General features: G+C 43.2%; 2 protein-coding genes across 7 annotated transcripts in view; one reads left to right on the top strand and one right to left on the bottom strand.

Moving 5' to 3' along the window:
* The window catches only part of hydin (HYDIN axonemal central pair apparatus protein), a 56,332-nt gene extending 48,785 nt beyond the window's left edge, over window positions 1-7,547 (bottom strand). The window contains exons 1-6 of one of the 5 annotated variants that reach the window (XM_047333183.1): window positions 7,360-7,547; window positions 7,010-7,114; window positions 3,413-3,532; window positions 2,962-3,096; window positions 2,173-2,372; window positions 1,864-1,988 (exon numbers count right to left, since the gene is read on the bottom strand). In XM_047333183.1, the coding sequence (XP_047189139.1) occupies window positions 1,864-1,988; window positions 2,173-2,372; window positions 2,962-3,096; window positions 3,413-3,532; window positions 7,010-7,087 (658 nt within the window). In that variant the 5' untranslated portion in view covers window positions 7,088-7,114; window positions 7,360-7,547. Of the gene's footprint in view, window positions 1-1,863; window positions 1,989-2,172; window positions 2,373-2,961; window positions 3,097-3,412; window positions 3,533-5,161; window positions 5,383-7,009; window positions 7,117-7,359 lie in introns of those variants that run through there. The other 4 variants (XM_047333186.1, XM_047333184.1, XM_047333185.1 and 1 more) reach the window with 4 other exon arrangements.
* pnp6 (purine nucleoside phosphorylase 6) lies at window positions 5,517-19,215 on the top strand. Of its 2 annotated transcripts, none has more exons than XM_035642143.2 (7): window positions 5,517-5,602; window positions 9,434-9,760; window positions 12,220-12,389; window positions 12,473-12,576; window positions 16,627-16,802; window positions 16,894-17,084; window positions 17,252-19,215. In XM_035642143.2, exons 1-7 carry the CDS (start codon window positions 5,532-5,534, stop codon window positions 17,446-17,448), a joined length of 1,236 nt encoding a protein of 411 aa, XP_035498036.1. In that variant the 5' UTR covers window positions 5,517-5,531; the 3' UTR covers window positions 17,449-19,215. The 2 variants fall into 2 exon arrangements, with proteins under 2 accessions (XP_035498036.1, XP_035498037.1); XM_035642144.2 differs by having other exon boundaries at window positions 5,568-5,694.
* Window positions 19,216-21,460: the final 2,245 nt, after the last annotated feature.

Raw genomic sequence — 21,460 nt, 5'->3', positions numbered from 1 at the left:
TATTATATAATATTATTCTCTAATTTTGAATGCAGTGGTGTTCACAACGGGGGTGAGCCAACAGTCAAAGCTACAGTTTATTTGTCTTGTGCAATTCTCGCTGAACGGGGATAAAAAGCCATGCACTGATGTTTTTCGGGCAACTTGCTCCTTTTTACCTCTAATTGATCCCAGTGTTGCCTCTCTTTTTTTGGCCTTTGGTGTTAAGGAGTCTGGCTAATTGTGAAGGCAACCGAGGCTACATACCCTAGAAAAAGACTGACCGCTCGTTGCAAAGCTACAGAACGCTGTGAGAGAGAGTGGAGCAAAAAAAAATACTGCTAATAAGGATGAGCAGATGTGTCACAAAAACAATAACTTGGAAAGCAGAGATCGTACAAGCAGACGCCATTAAAACGAGCATCTGTCAGGCAAGAAATTATACAAAAAGCAAATGCTATGAAACTCTAAAGTATAAACAAACTGAGGATAAATGATTTATTAGTTTAGTCTACATACTTTTATTTTTTATTGTTAATATTTTCTACCTCTTCCCTGTTGCCTTTTTGACACTTGCCTAATTTCCCTGACGTGGGATTTATAAACTTGTTTGCATTTGTTTTATTACTGTTATTATATTTTCTTTAACTTATTGTCACTGTAAAATGTCTGATCGCTGTGAAATAATATAGGAAAAGAGAGGAGAGGAGAGGAGATGAGGAGATGAGGAGATGAGGAGGAGAGGAGATGAGGAGATGAGGAGGAGATGAGGAGGAGAGGACTGGAGAGGATATGAGGAGGAGATGATGAGGAGAGGACAGGAGAGGAGATGAGATGAGGAAAGGACATGAGGAGAGGAGAGGAGATGAGGAGAGGGATGATAACAGGCCCCTTATAGAGAAAAGCTGCACTGAGTAACAGATACTGTACAACACGGCCGTCATCGGCTCATTCCCCACCCTGCTCACATCCCACTTCCCTGAGGATGTTATAGACTCTCCATTCATTACCACTACTTACTTCACCTTTGACTTCATGCTACCAAACACACACGCACACACACACACACACACAGTATATCCATACGAGCCTCAAAAGTACCTTGTTAGTATCTGCTCAACTGTTAAATGTTAAAGGTTATTCGGAATCTAAAACCAGCCGTATTCTAAACCTGCACATACAATCATAAGGTTTAAATTAGGCAGCGAAAGGAAGACAATTAGAAAGCAGACAATGGGCAGTTAATTGGATCAGCATCAGCTTGGGGAATCTGGTTGTACTGGGCTGCTAGAGTTAAATAGCTGTGTGGCGAGAGAACAGTGATAAGGGCTGAGACGGAGACAGTTAAACACACGCATGCAATCATTTTAAGTAAGTACAGAATGGATTGGGGTGTGTGTGTGTGTATGTGTGTTTCTGTTTGTTTGTGTGTGTGTGTGTGTGTGTGTGTGTGTGTGTGTGTGTGTCTGTGTGTGTGCGTGTGTGTGTATGTGTGCGTGTGTGTGTATGTGTAAACAAACTCATTCATCCTTTTAGTTGCACAATATTTGACGCTGCTGATTATGCATCTCCTTTGGTAAACTTGACAATCTCTGTTTGCATCCGTGTATGGGCATGTGTGTGTGTGGGGGGGGGGGGGATACCACAGCTGATGAGAAAACACTGAAACCATGTCATTTGTATTATAAAATATGTATATGCCGATAGGGTCAGACTTGAATATTTCACTACTTTTTAATTTATTACTGCTCTGGGATATCAAGAAATGTTACGCCACTGTACTGTACAGTTGACTCTGGTGTGATCAGAAGCTGTGGCCGTGGCTAAAACTCTGCAGTGACTTTAGTGGCACAGTTTTGTAGTTGTGTGTTTGTTTTCTCTCACCAGTGTGGTAGTGCAGCAGCAGGTCCTGGCTCTGGTCTCCTGTGGTCATGGGGTTGAAACTCACAGTCACCTGCATGCCCACGCCGATATCAAGAGTCCCAAAGGCGGGCGTCACTGAGAAAGGCCTGGAGTAAAAACAGAATTAAACCTCACAAGATGGAATAAGGTGTATTTATAGATAAATATTTTAACTGTTTATACCCTGACAAGTGTAAGCTTTATATTAATAATGGCTTGTAAGATTGTAACTGTCTGCTGTATTGTAAAATATCAAATCAATCAAACACAACAGACAGTATAGATTCTAACCTCTGTGTGTGCAGCGTGAAATTGGCCTTGCTGTTTCCCACGTTGCGTACAAAGTGAGTCTTCTCCGTGGAGGCTTTCACCGGGCAGAGGGGCAAACGGAGCTCGTCTGGAAAGTCAAGAATGGCACGTGGCCCAATGGCTCTGACTGGGACCTCGAACCGATCCTGGTCTGTCACAAAAACCAGTTTGTGGAAGTAGTCCTGAAAGAAGGAATTTGTCAATCAAACATTAGATTTTAAGTGTGCAAACCATTTTACAAAGCAGCCCCAGACCTGTCCCAAGAGTCTACAGCTCGAGGCTCTATGAGGCTGCACTTTGGACGTGCAAGTTATTTGAGCTCAATATTGACACCAGCATGCTAACATGCTGACAGTGACAATACAAGCATGCTGATGTTTAGCAGGTGTAACGTTTGCCATGTTCACCAGGTTGGCTTAAAACATTACGTGTGTCTTGGCCACCATGAAGCAGCCATGACATGACATGACACACATACGTGATTATATTTCCCTTTAACATTTGCTACATCTCGTGTTGACCTTGGCGTCTCGGTTTTCACTTTCACCGACAGTATTGGTAAAAGAGACAACGAGAGGATGTGCCGGTTGTAACTCAATGCCTGACCCCTGACCCCTTGACCATCTGACACTAACACCTAGTCGCCGAAAGAGATTTGTGCATAAAATATGAAGTAAGTGCATGTTACTGTGATACGTCGTGGTAGCTCCCTGAATCTGGCCTCCAATTGTATGATTAATTCTACAATGCAGTCAAACTCTTTTGCAGCACCTTGTTCTCTGTCGGAGTGAAGACCACGGGGAAAGTAGCACACAATCCCGGTGCGACCTTGCTCACTGCGTCCTCTGGACCGACCACGTGGAAATACTCGGAGTGCTTCAGCTCCATCTTCACGTGTCGTGAAACCTTGACCAAAAATTTAAAAAAAAACATCACACAAACTTTTTTAGAATTGCGAGCGCCACACAGCGACAAATACAGTGCCAGGTACACACACACACACACACACACACGTGATGATTTATTCATTATTACTTAATGGTGTCTTGCATAAATTGCAGCATTGAATCGCCCCAAAAACAGAACAAAACACTTTTTTTCTTCCTGTGGCTAAGGTCAAAGTGATCCAACAGTTGGACGGTTGCTGTTGTTCCATTTCACAGATTGAGACATCAGCCATGGATGTTGTTTGCGGAAACTTGTTTATCACCGATTCACAAACCTTGTCATTGTTGACGAAGACCACGGGCAACTTGTGGGTCTGTGTGTGGGTGAAGTTCTGGAAGACCAGCTCCGACGGGTTGGGCTGGAAAAGTGTCTGGTCTATGTCCCCCGAGGACGACTGACACACACACACACACACACACACACACACACACACACACACACACACACACACAGGGGGATGAAAGTGTGAAATTGGAGGTTGGTCTCATTCTCATTTGCATATTTGACAAGTCAACAGAAAGTGTGAATGGGATGAGTTGTGAAATGTGCCCCACTAATTATGATGAAGGGGGGTATTTATTCATTTCATAGGCTTTTCCCCCGAAACTTTTAATGGTATATTTTTTGCTCCCAGGCCTTCCATTAAATTCGGACATGAAAGGTAAAGAGCATTCAGTCACCTCGGCTGCCCTCTGCCCGTCAATTAGCGCGTGCTGACTAAGGGGGAAGCGGCTTTGGCACAGTGTGAGTGACCTTAGCAGACAGTACACGCTCTGTCTGCAGAAGATTAATGAGGAAATAATTAGGGGTTTGAACGTGTTGTTGTCCGTTTCTGGTCTCATCTGCCATGCCAGAAAAATCATATTCATTTCAAATAAATAAAGTACTTTTGAATTCTTTATTATTGGTGTAGTTTCTAGTTGTCAGCTAATCCTCAATACTCGTGATGACAATACGTTTTAAAAGGCCTTTGCTCAGGTGCTTGTGACTAAGCCAGCATTACGCCAGCTAATGTAAATATAACTGTATTTCTACTATGAACTTAATTATTAAAGGGCCAGCGAGGGATTTTGGAGAAAGATAATTTGTTGTTGATATTTTGACCGCAGCCTCGGGTATTGGAGACGGATGCGCCAACCACGAGGCCAAAACCTCTGAGTCGGGCATTTCAGCATCTGTTGCCAGCACATCTGAGCTGTGGTTGAGGCCGTGTTCTTGGGCCACAACCAGCTAAGAGATCGCCATGTGATTGGTTGTACACTCCTCTTCGTCGTTTCTAATGGCGGCTGGCAACCAGTGTATTAGGTGCATTAGGGGCACCTTCCGCTCTAGAGTTTTCCCTTTCCTTTGACAGTGGCAGATATTAAAATGTGGCGGAGAGGCGAAAACACAACGTAGATGTAGTGACGTTTTTATAGTATTGCTGTCGTTTTGATACGTTCAAAAGAAGTTGTCGTTTGATGTTAGTGCACAACGACGGCTAACCCTAACCCTAACCCAATTAAACGCAGCATTTAAATGCTTTAAAAGTGTAAAATCAAAGAAAATATGTGAGACATTATGCCGTTCCCCGCCTCCTTTTGAATTCCAGTTGTGACAACACGCATGCGCAAGCGGTGGACCAATGAACGAGCTCATTCTTATCTGGTTGATGGTACCGTGTTCTCGGTCGCAGACATACCTCACACATCTCTTAAGGTGTCAGGGAGTGATGTTTACAAACTGCACAGTGTTGTGTGGTGCGGTCCACATTATTTTTTTTCAGTTTTCATCTCAAAACTCAAAATGTGTTGTGTTGATGTTTTTTTCCCAGAGCGCACAACAGAACCGACAACTAGAAGACCATGAGGACATATTTGCTGAATTTTCCAAAAAAGTGAATTGGATTAAAAATCGCTTACTGCCCCTTTAAGTCTGTCATACAGTCCAAACGGAATAGTGTCCTCCTTATGAGCTATTTCACCACACTTTAAATCTGTTTCCTCTGCCATCTCTAGAAAAAGTTGGCCAAATCCTCCCTCACCTTCAGCTGCAGCTGATCCCTGACTCGACACGTTTTCTCCTTTAGGAGCGGATGGGGGTGGTCCCCAGTTTTGTCTGGCACGTCGTACGTTTCTGACATTTTTTTCTAAGAGCAAGAGTCTCTCAAGAAATTGTGCTTTGGCTTTCCGGGGTGATGGTCTCGGTCTGGTTTGGGTAATTTTAATTTTTTTTAATGTTGTCAACTGACTCAGTTGTTGGCTGCTATGATTCATATGACATTCTGAGAGGAATCCACTTCCTGTTATATGCGATGAGATTAAAGGAGTGTGTCTGTGCCTATGATCCTTTGATCATTGCACAATGTGGTTCTGTAATTATTGTGAAAATCTGCACATCTTCACATTGGATGAATGTGTGTAGTTGTTTTTTGTAAAAATACAATTTCTATATATCCCGTGAGGACCATCTGCAGCATTTTGTGGTTAGTATCACCTCTCCACACATCCTCTGGCACCTCTTCATCAGTGCATCAGAGGCAGAGAAAACATCTAACTGCACTCAGCCTATTTCAAGGTCAGGTCAGAAATGGATTCCAGCAACAACAAAAAAAAGAATCAATAATGTAGCAGAGGAGGTTATTGTATATGCAATATTTAATAGCTGCCAGTTACGTCTATTACTTAGAGACAGCAAAGTTGCCCTGCAACACTTCTCTTTGAAAAGGGGAAAATGTTAAATAATGATTGCACCAAGTTGCACGGCTGTTCAAATATTACATAATATCATAATTGTGTAGGAAACTACAACAATAGCTGAAATCTATTGTAGATATATACAAATGCTATTAAGTAATATCTAAACAGGCACAAGAACGGTTTTAACATAAATAAAAATTAACTCAATATACTCAGTTGTAAGGACCTCAGTTGAATGTCAGCAAAATAAAAAAAATACTTCCCATAAACTCTTGTCACCAACTTAAAGCAGCCAAGTGGAGAGCAGAGGCCTGAAGCTGCTGAGCAGCAGGGGACACTGCAACGAAACCACTGCATTCGCATATTGATTTTCATTCCCCATAAGAAACCAAGGTGGTTACTGATTATTAAGATAATAATAGATATTTTAGATATTAGCGAGTACAAGATTTCAATAGCAATATATTAATACCAATATATATATGAGAGCCCGATAATATGTGTACAGCCCGACCAGTATTATCAGCCAACTGATATGAGCCTTTAATTTGACATTTTACATAAAATTTATATTTTTTAAAGGTTCTATTTATTCGGTTGTATTTGTATTTTCAATTTATAGTTATTCTCTCGTCCCTTGGTCCCCATCACTAGAGAATTGCCTTGTTTCAACTAGAGCCTGACGATATGGATTTTTGGGTGCCGATATTGATAGTAGGGAGTACAAGATTTCAATACCAATATATAAATACCAATATATACTAATATATATATATTTTAGAGCCCGATAATATGTGTAGAGCCCGACCGGTATCATTGGCCAACTGATATGAGCCATACATACATTTTACATGAAATTAATATTTTCCCTAAGTTCTTAATATTTGCTCGTATTTGTATTTTCTATTGATAGTTATTTATAATAAAGCTTATGGCTATGTGTTATATATATCCGCCGACGTACCGGTATCGGGAATTCTGTACTCCCAAATATCGATATCGGCCTCGGGCTCTAATAGATACCTATATTTATATAATATATGCCTATATCTAAGTCAAACGTAAACATAAGTGCAGATTGTTTTCAATATTTATTCTGTACAATAAAATAAAGGTGAACGATATGATAGAAGAAGAAGAAGGAGAAGAAGGAGAAGAGGAGGGTAACAACATGATGTGTCATGCTCCCTCACCCTCCTCGGCTTGTCCTCCGTCAGCACCAGTTTGTGGCCGTGGGCCAGAGAGACTCTGCTCTGACGTGTTGCTGTCATGTGGAAAGAGTTGTGTCACCAAAACATCTGTAAAGAGAAGAGGAAAAGAGGAAATTACGGGTTGAATAAACCTAATTGAGAGTCACCTTCCTGCCAAATACGCCCCTAACCCAACACGTTGTCTCTCCTGCGTGCGATGCTAAACTGTCATGCTAACGCGGTTTAAGCTAACTGCTGTCGGCTGCAAACTGTTTTTATTCCACCGGTCTAAACTCTCTCAGACGTGTTGTGTCGCTGCACCGTCAGATAGATACAAAAAGAAAACGTCTCACCCGCGAGTAAACAGGGATTAGAAACTCTCCGCGCATCCCGCAACAAGGCGCTCCAGTCAACTGCGTTGTGGTTTGTCGCCATGGCAACGCAGTTCCACTCCTCACCGCCCCCAAACAAAGTGTGTTCTGATTGGCCGGCGGCTGCAGCGCGGCGAGGACCGTGTCTCTGCCTCGGGGGAGAAATAAACCCACAGCGCGTCTGTTTGGACATGTTGTTCAAGGCAACACCTGGTTAGTTACTGTCCTGCATTGTTGCTGTAAAATCTGTTTCTCACAATGAACCAATTTCTGAAGAGACTATTTGATTTGCCTGACTCTAGATGACGGAGCGATCCAGCCTATAGCAGATTTAAACACTGGTAGAATAAAATAAAGTAAAACAAAAGAACAGAAAAAAAGACAGCATTAGTAAGAAAAAATTGTCCTAAGTAAAAGTTCATCTTAGCAAATTTGATAATAAAAAGAATCAAAAGTTTAAAAACTAAAACATTATTATTTCTATTATTGATTATTTACAAATGTATGTAGCCTGATGTCGTTTAATCTACAATTGTATCATATTTTATAGACATATTTTACGTAGAGATTTTAAAGATTAAATATGAATCTGCAAAATAACTAGAAAGTGAATGTGTTAACTAAAAGCAGCATGATAAAAAAAATGTTACAATAGAGTAAAAAAAAAAGTGTAATACATCCCTCTAAAATGTTAAGTGATGTAGAAGTTTGAATCATCAAATGGAAATGATCAGGCATGGGGGGGGGGGGGGGGGGGGGGGGGGGGGGAATTATAAGGTCATTAAAAGGACAAGTGAGATGACAAAAAAAGGTTGTGAAAGCCCAGTGAGCGTGAGAGGGCAGGAATGTTTTTGTTTGATCAACAACTTTCATGACATGCACACATACAGTATGTGTACCGATATGATACAGTAGGTAACTAATCCTTTTCACACCTGAACAACATCGATGAGTATCTTTCCCAGAGGCCCTATTCTTGGAATTAAAAAAAAAAATTGTTTGCAGTAGTAGTTAGTGGTGTTACTGTCCACATTAGGGCTGCATTAAGCTTTTTCACGTTGCCAGGGGATTTTTTTTCTTCTATTTTTAAATATAAGAGTAGTTTCCTTTACAAGAAGTCCCATCATGCAACTTTTCCTACACCACAGGTATGAAAGAATCCGTAACAATACAAAGACATACTGATTATGATAATGATAATAACAAGGCTGCAGGGAAACAAATTATTTGTTCAACTTTTTATTCAATTGACAATAGAAACAGTCAAATTGAAAGTGAGGTGTGTTAAATTCTGTTACAAATTCCCAAGTCTGGAGATACTGAGCGGCTGACCTCAGTGACCTCCAGACTTAGAAAAAAGGCCAAAAAGGGTTCGATTTATAAATAGAATATGTTTATCAAGTTGGAAATATTTCCTCTTACTCCATAACGTCCTGTAGATAAAACAGTTTAACGCACATTAGAAACAAAACACATTAGTTTGTCATTTTGGTCATCATAACCTAAATACAGTTACAGCTTTTCTATATAGAGGCCTATAGTTTTTTCTTTTCTTTGTCTCTCCACTTTCATTCTCTCTTTCTAACCTGCATGTGTCAGCGCTCTGAATTGTTGTAGCATGTGTGTGTGTGTGTGTGTGTGTGTGACAGAGAGAGAGAGAGAGAGAGAGAGAGAGAGAGAGAGAGAGAGAGAGAGAGAGAGAGAGAGAGAGAGAGAGAGAGAGAGGGGAACTAGCTAGAGGGGAACTAGTTGAACTTGTTGTATATCATTCCAAGCCTACATCATTACAGGATCCCCTGGATTGAAGTGTTTCAGGGACTTGGAGCATCAAGTTTTTTGTGTTTGGTTTTTTTTTGGGGGGGGGGGGGCTGTATTTTCTAATGTTCATAAAAGAAAAGTACAGTCGTCACTGATTTCATCATTCCCTCCTCCTTCTCTTGGTCTTCCCCTCTCTCTGTTCCTCCCCTCGGTTCTCTGTCTCTCTCAGTGAACGCATCAGTGAGCAGTGCAGCCTGGTAGAAAACTGGATTTGGTTGTTTTTTTTCCTTCTTCAAAGGGTCCGGCGAATCTGCGGACGGACACCCCCCAGCCCCCCGCCCCACCGCCCCGCCTTCGCCCCGTTGCGCACTGACGTCAGCGCGCACCGTCACCATCCGCCTATCCGCGCGCAGCAGCAGCAGCAGCAGCAGAATCCCCCAGAATCAGCCGCTCGACTCCCGGGAACTCAGCAACGAGACGCGGCCGTCCAGGAGCGACTCAACCGGCGTCTGGTCTGCAGAACTGGTCCCGGCCCCCCCGACCTCAACTCGTCCACTCGTCGCGCAGGTATGGACCAAGCGGCGACCTCCTCCTCCTCCTCCTCCTCCTCGTCCAGTCCGCGCAGGTGAGGACCGACCGTGTGTGTGTGTGTGTGTGTGTGTGTGTGTGTGGCCTTATGATATTAAAGACCTGTGGTGTTTAGTTTGTAAAAAAAAAAAGAGAATATATGTATATATATATGCAATATGTATCTTATGCTATTTGACAGTCATTTAGACAAGGCGACATCATCATGGTGGACGCCTCATTCTAAGGATTATAGGACCCCCCCCCCCCCCCCGTCCAGGATGACACCTCGCTGTGACGTAATCAGGTGGGATGTACAGGATACATGGCATCCATGGATTCTGCGCATGATCCAACAGTCTGCGCGCGTCGAATACCTTTCATTAACCACGTCCGTGTCCCGCCCACTCAACAGGTCGGCCTTGTGCCTCGGAGCTTCGCAACGCCTCGGGCTGTTCAGACTCGCTCGTGTGTGTGTGTGTGTGTGTGTGTGTGTGTGTTTCGGGACGCGCTTTTTGCCAAAAATGTGTGTGTGGCCCGCGCGCACGGCCCCCGGCCCCGCAGCCGAGGCTGCTGCCGGAATACAGAGTTCCGGCAGCACCGCGGACAGCTCCTCGCCGGGAGCACCAGAGGAGGAGGAGGAGGAGGAGGAGGAGGAGGAAGAGGAAGAGGAGGAGGACGGTCCCACCGCTGAGCTCCCCCCCATCCCTCCCCTCCTCTGGGTGAAGTCTGTTACGTAACACTGACTCAGGCTGCCAGAGGCACATGTGGCCTGCATGATAAACTGCACATGATTCCAAGCGAGGGCTTATTGTTCTCAGGGAAGAGAAGAGAAGAGCAGACGCAGGAACACGTCGATTTTAACCTGTTGCTGCTGCACGGGCCTGCGTTTGTTGGCACGCTGTCAGCTTATTGTTGTTGTTGTTGTTGTAGAGTTCTTCATAACTTCTACACTATAGCTGTTGTGCAATGACTTTATATCTTTTTTTAAAACATTAATATTCCTACCACACAAGGAAGCAGAGGAGTGTCTACACACCCTCCGCCTACATGGGTATTTGCTTTGCTTTTCTAGTAGCCTACATTCCCACGGCTTCTAATATTCACACTTCACTTTGCCCATCAGTGTCTGACGGTCTGCAACATGTCGGATGTTGTTCAGTTTTCATTCTAAAATGACCTGAATTGCTGATATCCAGTCCCCATCTCCTGCTGGTACCAGTGTGATACGGTGTGACGCTGCCATGACCACCTGAGGAATTATGTGAAGGGCAACTTCTGCAACTGACAGATGTACGGCAGTCGTGTCACGATCGTCTGCAACGAAATGAGCACAACTTATCCCACATACAGAAATACACTTCCACTTTAAATGCGTCCAATGATTCACACGCTCATTATAAACCACTCTGCACACGTAAAAGTTGACCTCTTTGACTTCACCCTGTCCCGTGTGCAAACATATACTGTGCAGCACTGTGATGAAAGATTCCCCTTGTGTTTTCTTAGCTTGAAGTAAACAAGGAAGCCAAATGGAAAGGTGAAAAGATTTCAGGAAATACTGATAACTCCTCAGCAAACACTAGTGACACAACAGCTGCAGTTTGCTCAGCTGCTTGAATTTTGCCCTTTGGGGTTTTTAAAAGCTCCACTGGTCCAACTGGAACGCCACGTCATCATGACCAGTTATGTTCATTTGTACACGTGTCAATGTGTAAAAATTAACATAACTGGTCATGATGACGTGACGTTCCAGGCTGCGTTACCGTGTCGTTAAGGCTGCGATACCAACTCGACTGTTCCTGTCTGCAGGGAGTCACCTGTTTTGTGTCCTTGTGCATAAAAGCCAAATGAACCTGATTGTTGATCTTTTTTTTCTTCAGCAAAGTATTTCCCCTAGTTTTCCCAATGTGATGTAATACTGTTTATTGTTTATATTGCCGTTTCTTTCTCCTTTTTTTTGCATGACTTCCTCGTACTTTATATTGCATATTTATTTCAGCACGTACCCGGCATTCAATACTTTCCTCTGCTGATGTACACGCCCCAAAAAATATATAACCCACAAACATTTCTATTAACGTAATTAAGGAACACAGTGTACCTTAATTATTATCTATTATTGCAAAAGGAGACAGTACAGTATGTTTCCTTCACAGCTGTTCACTGCCACACATCACCTCTGCACATCCCACCACGTGGATTACTTGCACTTTTTATCTCCTCTGTACAACCTGTATAACTCTGTGACAGATTGCACATATTTCTACACTTATTTTTTACATATTTCATTTTCGTTGGATAGTTGTTTTTTTGTGTTCCTGCTCTTCTCCTTGCACTTTTAATTTGTTTTGTTATGCACCAAAACACCAAAGCAAATTCCTTTTTTTTCTTCGGTCATTTGGCAATAAACACTAATCTGATTGTGATGATGGTTAGACGTGCGACCACTTTGTTAGAGCTATGGTTTAATGATATTTGATATTAAGCATTTTGTTCCATTTTTTTTTTCTCCAGATATACTCATGAAGAGTATAAAGAGACTGCGGACTGGCTGCTGGCCCACACAGAGCAGCGTCCTAAAGTGGCCATCATCTGTGGCTCAGGACTGGGCAGTCTGGCCGATCTGCTGGAGGACAAGACCGTCTTCCCTTATAAGGACATCCCACGTTTCCCCACCAGCACTGGTAGGTTGCATTTGAACAAAAACTAACGATCCGTGTTTGGACACAGTACAGAATTATGTTTGGACTGCTTGTGTGCTGTGCAGTGCCAGGTCATGCCGGTCAGCTGGTGTTCGGGAAGCTGCAGGGCCGTGAGTGTGTCTGTATGCAGGGGCGATTCCACTTCTACGAGGGCTACGACATACAAACGGTAAGCTTCAGTATGTTAAGTATACAGTATATATAAATATATATAAATGACTCAAAACTGTGGCATCTTAAAATCGTGTGATTATGTTATGTTCAAGTTGAAGTCGAGGGTATTTGATCTTATGTATAACAGAGATGACAGACTTCACCCCATTCACCTAACGTTGCATATGGCATTTCACAGAAATTTGCAAAAATGTTCATGATTTCATTAGATTTTACTCTATGAACCCATAGTGACATTGTTTGAGGACCTCTAAGGGAAAAAAAATCAAATTCTGTAAACAATTTCCCAAGTTATTCTCATTCATAACAAATGCACGAAAAATTGGCACTGTGAGTTTGACCTTTAAAGGTCAAATGTGGGAAATGACCTGAGAATTGATATGTATGGTCAAGTGGTTGATGGATTTCTGACTGGAAGGTCACATTTGATGAAAATTTGTGAACTTTGACTAAAGTTTTCTGCAAGAAGTTGACGTCATGGGTCAAATCGGATGTGGTGTACCCAAAAGGCCTTGGGTGCGTCTCGATTCGACTATTGTTAGTGAGATATATAAGATCATGTATTTGGGGGGTATTTGGCCCAGGTGACCTTAACCTTTGACCCTGGTGACACAAAATGTATTTGCATGCACACAAAAAGTTTCATAAAGATCTGTTCAGCCGTACGAGTTATGGTCTAATATTGCAGCTATCGACTCACGCAGAAACACACAGACAGACACAAAAGACACCCCCTTCGGGGTGAAGTAATTAAAAAGAAACAAAGGTCAAACTACATTAATAATTCAGGGCCCAAAGTACAACCTCAGTGCAACAAAAATGAGCACCCTGTCACAACGGAGAGCGCAGGTGTAAATTTCCAATTAAGGCGAATTTGCACGTACTAGGTTATGAAAATCACCTGTGAACACCACAGCTTCCTGAGTGTTGTCCTGGCAAAGTGTCTAATTCCTAACTCCACATGGTGAGTAACTGCGGGGACAAGAAAACCAGATTGTGAGGCCTAATGATCATCAGCATAAGCCGCAGAACATTTCTGCAACCCTGCATTGCAGAACAGATGGACGATGTGCTTCTGGCTCGGAAACGAGGACTATCTGTGGAAAGCGATCAATGACCGATCGGACGGCGTAAAGGACAATGCACAAAGCTGTCTCCTGCAGACGAGGGTCAGAGATCACAAAACTGCACAGATCTGCAAACTCCCATCGCAGTTACTGAACAGTGCCAACCAGGAGACATGGTTTCACCTCCTCACTCTAAAAAACCCTTGTGAAGAAGGTTATGCCCCCTCATCAGGGGGCGTCGCAACATGGAGGGCATAAAACAGGCAATTGTCTGGGGCCCAGAGTTGAGATGGGGCGACACCGAGAATGGCTGATTACATTAGTTCACAGCAACTATATTTTGGAGAGAACCCCCTTAAATTCTATGATTGGCTATGTACAGGAGACTGACGACAGCGTGACAAGGCCGCATGCCACCAGCTTTCTGCCAAAAGCTTCACGATATTTGGTCCAGTGGAAGACTAGACAACTAAATGTGTATGAACGATGGTGTCTGTGATCTTCGTTTGAAGATTGGAATGATGTGGTTTGGTATTATGTGTTTCAGGGGGTTTGGTTCGGTTCGATTGAGGACACTCAGGTCCGTTCCACTTTGGGCCCTTGTAACACTCAGGCCCCTCGCTTGAATCCATCAGAACAACTTGGGTGTCTGAAGTGTATTAGCCACCAGTCGTGTACTCCATCTTGTTGTTGACTATGCTGCTACTGATTATTTTTTTATTAGTCAGGTTATTGCCAAAGGCGAGTTTGTAAACAAACTTAAAAATTAATTCTAAGTCATGTATTAAAAGGTTAAAATAAATCTACAGTCATGCTTTTGGCGTTGTGTAGTTAGGCACAGTGGTGCCTTTTAGATAAATGCTGACATTAGCATGATAGCATGCTCACAAACGCTAACATGCTTACATTTTGGGTTAGTTAGCATGCTAACTTTGAGCTAATTGGCAATTGCTCAACCAAAGCAGCGGATCAGTTGTAATTTTGACTTTGACCTTGTGGAGTTAAAGTTAACGGATGATAAAAGTAAAACACAATTCATCTGAAAAGGCACACGTGTCAAACTTAATGGAGACATTTAACTCAAAATTAGCCACAGATGTCGACCTGAAGGTGACACGAGAGGAAACGTCAGAAGATCCTTAAATTCATTGTAATTCGTCAACTGGGAACCATGAATGTCTGTACTTCTTCCGTATGAATTCATCTAGTATGTGTTGAATTATTTTACAGATTAAGTGAAAATGTATTTTACTTAACAGCTGGTTAAGTAAAATACAGGCTAGAGGTTGAGGAGACCGGGGATAAATTCGACAATATATGTACAAAATTCCTCGGAAATGTCGAGACATTTTGTGGAACAAAGAGGTCGACCCGCCAACCTACTCTGACCGCCAAGTCACCAGCGTGGCTAAAAAACACGAGTTTGGCTGATTGTCATTACAGTACGATTGATATCAGCATTATTGATTTTCTATTGGTCTCGTCCGCTTTACATTATGTTGCCTTGTGTGAGCAACTTTCTTTCTCAATTTCTGTCACAAGCCAAGTTTCTTTTGCATTTCGTCAACCTAGCTGATACAAATTATATTTCATATACAGGATAACTGAACTGCAGCTGGCAGTTTAAACTTTAACTTTGTCAATCACTTTGAGAAAAGTATTAACAGCTTGTGCAGACGAAGGCCTAATCTTTAAACCGTGGAGGTGAACCAAAAAAAACGCACTTTGTTATTGCCGTCGTAGGGGAGCCTCTTTCCAAGACACAATTGATTTTGTGCCTCATTACTTTCAGTACGTTTAGTTCCACACTGGCTGTAATTAAAACTGTAGATACAGTTTTTGGTTACGGGTTCTTTTGTCTGTAAAACAGATGATTCAGTATTTGTAAGTTTATCATATCAAGTTGTACAATTAGTGTCTTCCACTGCATATTTTGTTTCAGAGCTTGGCAGACTATATTATATTTCACAACTCTGGCTTAACAATTTACTCAGCCTGTTGAATGATCGGCTGCAGAGTTGTGATGACAGTAGGAAAACCACCCAGTTTGTCAAGATGGGACCGACCTTTGGCCCATGGAGATATACTCCCCCCTGGTTTTATCACCAGCTATGATTTGCCATCTCCGCACAGAATGATCCATATCATTTCAGTGAATCATTACATTTCAGTTTTATACAAACAGTATTGGAAGGAGAGATGCATTTTGACCCTCTGGCATCCCGTTAGGAATTCATGTGGGTGATATATTTGAATGGTTCTGGTTTAAACACCAACATGAACGGAACTGAACCCAAAGCGTTTTGTCTGCCGTTATGCTCCATTCTTTGAAAACTAAACAAAATTGTACAGTAAACAAAGCAGGGATAAGTGAACATTTGGATAGATAATCTTTGATCAATGAACAGGCATGTGTTGCCACCCTTTTGGCAAACAATTCAACTCATCATTTAAACAATTCATAGACTTGTGTTTCATACGCAACACAGCTAACCGTTACATTTCATCCGCAATTAGGCTACAAGTTCCATTTCCAGCATAATCCACAAAATGACACACAAAACGGAAATCAACGCTCTCATGTTCCAAAATGACAGCACTCTGACCTTTCCAGGATACCAGGGTACTCGAAAACATTTCTGCACCAACTAGCGAAAGACTTTCAATTCAAGTTGTAGAGACGTGAAACAGAGGAAAGACAATTTCCAAATATGACTCCGGTAAAAATGAACCGCAGCCATTTACTTGCCATCTGCTGCCCTGTTAAGGGTTCCTTAGCACCAAACAGCATCTGTGTCTGGCATGCCAAACCCTACAGTCATAAAAACCCAGGAGTGTACCGACATCATGAAGAAGATGTCCTTTCACACGAGAAGCCCATCTTGTAACTCCCGTGTGTAATAATTTGACAGGCATCCAAAATGAAAGGTAACAACGTTGTCCGTCTCTGAAGCACTGCATTTTCGTCTCTCTCCCAGGTGACATTCCCGGTGCGAGTCTTCTTCCTGCTGGGTGTGGAAACTCTGATTGTGACGAACGCAGCCGGGGGACTCAACGACGCCTACAACGAGGGAGACATCATGCTCATCAAGGATCACATCAACCTGCCAGGCTTCGCGGGGCAGAACCCGCTCTGTGGCCAGAACGATGAGAGGTATACACGGCTCAAATGCCAAGGCTGCACGATGAAAGTGAAACTTGTTACAACTATCTATATCTAACTCATTCCTTTAATGCGTCTCCAGGTTTGGAGTGCGCTTCCCCTGCATGTCGGATGCGTATGACCGCGAGTTGAGGGCTCTGGCCAGGCAAACGGCAGAGGAGCAAGGCTGCGGCGGCTTCCTGCAGGAGGGGGTTTACTGCATGGTGGCTGGACCGTCATACGAGACCATTGCCGAGTGCAGACTTCTGCGTACGCTGGGGGCCGACACCGTGGGTCAGTAATACAGCTCCCTCCTGCTCTCATGAAGGCATACGGATGTGTTGTTGGGAAAACCTCTCAGACCAGCAGAGATTAAGAGATATTGTGGTTGTAGGGTTCAGGATTCAGACATTCACAACAGCGTATCCTAATAATGCAACTCTCCCTTCCCTTTTGTCCAGGTATGAGCACAGTCCCAGAGGTGCTGGTGGCTCGTCACTGTGGCCTGCGCGTCCTGGGTCTGTCCCTCATCACCAACATGACCGTGACAGATTACGACAGCAACCAGAAGGCGAACCACGAGGAGGTGCTGCAGACCACCCGGAACCGAACCCAGGACCTCGAGCGGTTCGTCAGCAACCTCATCGCCAAGATCTAGTACTTCCTTTATAGAAGCAAATCGGCAAAAAAACTAATAAAGATTTCCGGCCTTGCAACTAAGTGATTGGTGCTGGGGCAAAATGTAGCTAAGAGAAAAAAGTTTAAAATGTGTGTGCAGATGGGGAACTGGGGTGAATGGGTTATTAGTTATTACTGGGTAAATATTGTTAACCATGGGACTGGGTGAGTACAAGAAATTAATATTATTAATATGGCAGAGATAATCTAAGGAGAGCAACAACTAACCAGTAAGCCATTGGTTTTCAAATCTTAATCAAATGTAAAGCTTGCTTTCATTTGTTATGATTAGAACTTTTTGATTTTGCACTGTCCAGGATTAAAGTTTTAAGTCTGTTTCACTGACAGATTTGCCTGTGGTGTGTATGTGGTCAGAAAGCGAGCACCGCTGCACCAGTAACCGCAGCCGTCAATGATGTCAGGATGTTCTGACACACCCTCCGCAGCAGTACAGTGAGAAATTAAAACACTGCAGGCCGGCAATACTAGTTTAAGGGCTGTTGGGTTGATTTTTAATAATCAATGGATGACACATTGGATGTGACTCTTGATAGGTTGTAACCAGGGGACCGTGAGGAAATATTAGCAGATTTTTACAAAAAAGTGCATTGGATTAAAATCGCCTACTGCCCCTTTAATGGGTCTTAAATCCTTGGATGACATTGTTGTGTGTTTGTGCTGCTCTTGACGTTGATGTTTGCAGGACCAAAGAAAGCGACTCTTTACACAAGCGCAGTGACTCAACATATTGACATCTTCTAATCAGAGGCTATAAAATGTTTTATTTCGATCAAACTCAAGCTCATTGGGACCAACTGGCTCCTACTTTCCTTTGTCCCGTAGTCAGTTGTTAAAACTGATGCACAACAAATACTTATTTTAGCTATAAATCGGAATAGGCTTATTTTAATTTTTAAATTATATTTTTTAAGTGGACAAATATTTTAACCATTTAATATATTTATTGAGTAAAAATGTGAAAATGTGAAATGCCACTGGCGTGTCTAAATTCTTGTCGGTTCTCAGATAAAAGGATCCGAGAGAAAAGGAAAGATTTAGCTGAATCAAACCCCATCCGATATTTCAACGCTCTTGATTTGAGTAATACCACGGATCAGTGGATTTATATAGAAATCTAATCCATCACTAAAATAATATATATATAACCTGAAAGGTTTTTGGATCTGTTTTCTTTGCACAACCATAGACCGTAGCACTGTAATATCCGGGCACCTGGTCGGTAGTTTTCAATCTCCTCTGTGCTGATCTGGAGCCTCCTGCCAGGTTCACTTGACCATCTCATTCGTTAGAGCTGGAAAAGGCTGCGGAGATCCCGGATCAGCGGTCCACCTCTCACACCAATTTGTATCAGGCTTAACATCAAGAAGATGCTGATGGAGGTCCTAATGGGGAATTCCACTCAAAATGTAAAAATTTGGGAGCTGCTCCATTTGCAGGAAATGTGTCCTTTAACACACAGGGAGTTCATTCTAAGGTGCTTGATTTCTTTATCTTACAAGTTCTGAAGATATATAATAACCCCCAAAAAATGCCTTTGACTCATTTGCTACTCAAATGCTTTTCATTTTCATGTATGGGCATGAGACCACATTTTGCAATCTGTCTTGGTGTTAGTCTCTATTCATTGTATATGCTCTGTTCAATCATATCCAGGTTACTTGCAAGATGAGCTTCACTTTACATTAAAAAACGATACTGCTGTCAAAATAAAAAAACTTTCATACAACCCTCATCTGGACGTTGTTTTTTTCTGTCATCGATTCCCAACTGCCACCTCTAAACACACACACACACACACACACACACACACACACACACACACACATCCTCATACCTCAATTACACATCCATTCTCGCAATCCTTCACTCAAAACACACATGTCAAGCAGACGGGGGACGCTGTGGCGTTGAGACGAAGTGGAAATGACGGCGTCGTGCGCCGCTCCCTCCTGTTACATAATTGATCTGCATATACAGCAGCATGTTCAGGTGCAGCCCCACTGTGGAACTGAAATATTCATACAAATGAGCCAGGCAGCGCGACAACACAAATACAGCAACCTATTCTGTCTGTGCCTGATTGGATTTACACACATTCACCAACCCCCCCCCAAAAAAAACAATCCCTCACACCTCAGCCTTACAGCAAAAAAAAAAAATTGAGGCGTCTATACGATGATGATGATGCATGTCGGATGCAAAATTGCAGGGCCCCATGATTTGAATGGAGGGAAATGGAGGACAGGGTTGCACAGATAGAGGCAGACCACAGCAGCGACTACAGAGAATGAGAGAGGGTGAGTGAAGTGTGTGTGACTCGGCACGAGTCCCTGCAGGCTGGCGACGGGCCGCATCTCTAATGCAATGTTGATCTATCTATTGTCGCAGTGCCAACTGCGCCCAGCGCAGGCTATTGATTACTATAGGGTGAAAAGAGGAAGCTGAGGTTCTGCTGAGTTCACACTCCTGAACGAAAAAAGCGTCACACACTAACACACCGCAGCTGTTCCCGTGTACCTGGGGCTCACACACGCCGCCTATGACACGGCACCACCGCCTGTTAGTGAATGTGACCTTTTACACACGTTCGGAAAAAGCATTAGCGAGCGGAAACGTCTGTGCTGACTTCCACACGCTGCCTCTCGAAAGACGGAGTTGGCTGCCAGCAGCAGCGTGTCAGCACTGTGCCAGCGTGCAGCAAAGGTGGATGTGGAAAATTACTGCTCCACCTTTTGAGGATGATGTGACAGTTCAACTAGTCATCTACAAGCATGATGATGCCAACTTGTTTTTTTTATTTATCTGCATATTCATAGATCATGCAATACCCTTTAACACCCAGCATTGACTGCACAGGCTTAGGCCTTGACTTGTCATTTACCTTGGATGTGATGACAGAAGAGCTCTGACACTGAAATCTAAACCTCACGTGAAGACGTCTGGTTTCAAAACCGTTCAGGCAACAGTTCAGTTCTTTACACTCAAGTGGGACTAGACGACAACACGCTTGTATAAAGACAGCAGACAGGAAGGAAGAGCTAACATAGCTCTGTGCAAAGTTTAAAAAAAAAAAATACACCTCCCAGAACCTCAGGTTTACCATTGCTCTATGAGGTTGCCAGGTCTGATATGAGATGGTATTAAACCTGGCCAACACGTGCACTCATAGTGTGACACAGTGATGCAGTGGTTAGCGCGGTTGCCCTCGCAGCAAGAAGGTTTCTGGGTTCAAACCTCACGGCCGGTTTCGGGCCTTTCTGTGCGGAGTCGTCCCCCGTGTGTCCTCCCGAAGTCCGAAGACGTGCAGGTTTAGGTTCATTGAGGACTCCTAAATCGCCCCGTGGGTGTGATTGCGAGCACGAGTGGCTGTTTTTCTCTGCATGTCAGCCCTGCGACGCGCTTTTCGACCTGTCGAGGGTGTTCCTCGCCCCGTCCCGTCCCGCCCCCCGCAACCTTTAAAGGATAAGCAGTATAGATAATGGATGGATGGATTGATGGATAGTCCCCTCGAGCACAGACGAATATCAAGACCTGTTCTCGTACGGCGGCAAGAAACAAGGACTGCGACATGTAAACTATCGAGCTTTCGTATCGTTGATATGCTGCACGTGTATTTTAAAGATAGCTGTTCCGTCCTGGAACCAGTCTTCATGCTAAATCAGGCTAACTGCCTCTACAGAGTCACATATTTCAACCAGGAGCTGGTGGAGACCAAACAAAGAGCAAAAAGGAAGGAGAGTGAACACTGGACTTACAATCACCAGGTTTTTAAGGGACACTCATGTTGCTCTGATTCCTGCTCGAAGTGTCAAGATTGTGTTTGCAGCTTATTGCGTTGCATTCCTGACGTTTTAAGCTGGACGTTTTTGATCCAAATCAATACGATGACCAAGATTTTGACACTGCTATACTGCCTCACTTGATTATGTAGAACCTTCTTAACTCTTGTTTCTCCTCAGATGCCACGGCAA

The sequence above is a fragment of the Scophthalmus maximus genome, chromosome 7 (assembly GCF_022379125.1).
Source record: "Scophthalmus maximus strain ysfricsl-2021 chromosome 7, ASM2237912v1, whole genome shotgun sequence".
NCBI lineage: Eukaryota > Metazoa > Chordata > Actinopteri > Pleuronectiformes > Scophthalmidae > Scophthalmus > Scophthalmus maximus.
The sequence above is the reverse complement of the archived record's forward strand: the minus strand, read 5'-3'. Positions and strand labels throughout refer to the sequence as shown.

Excerpts from the sequence above, each read along its gene's own strand:
- pnp6 (XM_035642143.2), top strand. The coding sequence starts at position 5,532 with ATGTGTGTAGTTGTTTTTTGTAAAAATACAATTTCTATATATCCCGTG. Across the intron at positions 9,761-12,219 it reads TCCTCGTCCAGTCCGCGCAG|ATATACTCATGAAGAGTATA; the intron begins GTGAGGACCGAC and ends TTTTTTCTCCAG. Across the intron at positions 12,577-16,626 it reads AGGGCTACGACATACAAACG|GTGACATTCCCGGTGCGAGT; the intron begins GTAAGCTTCAGT and ends TCTCTCTCCCAG.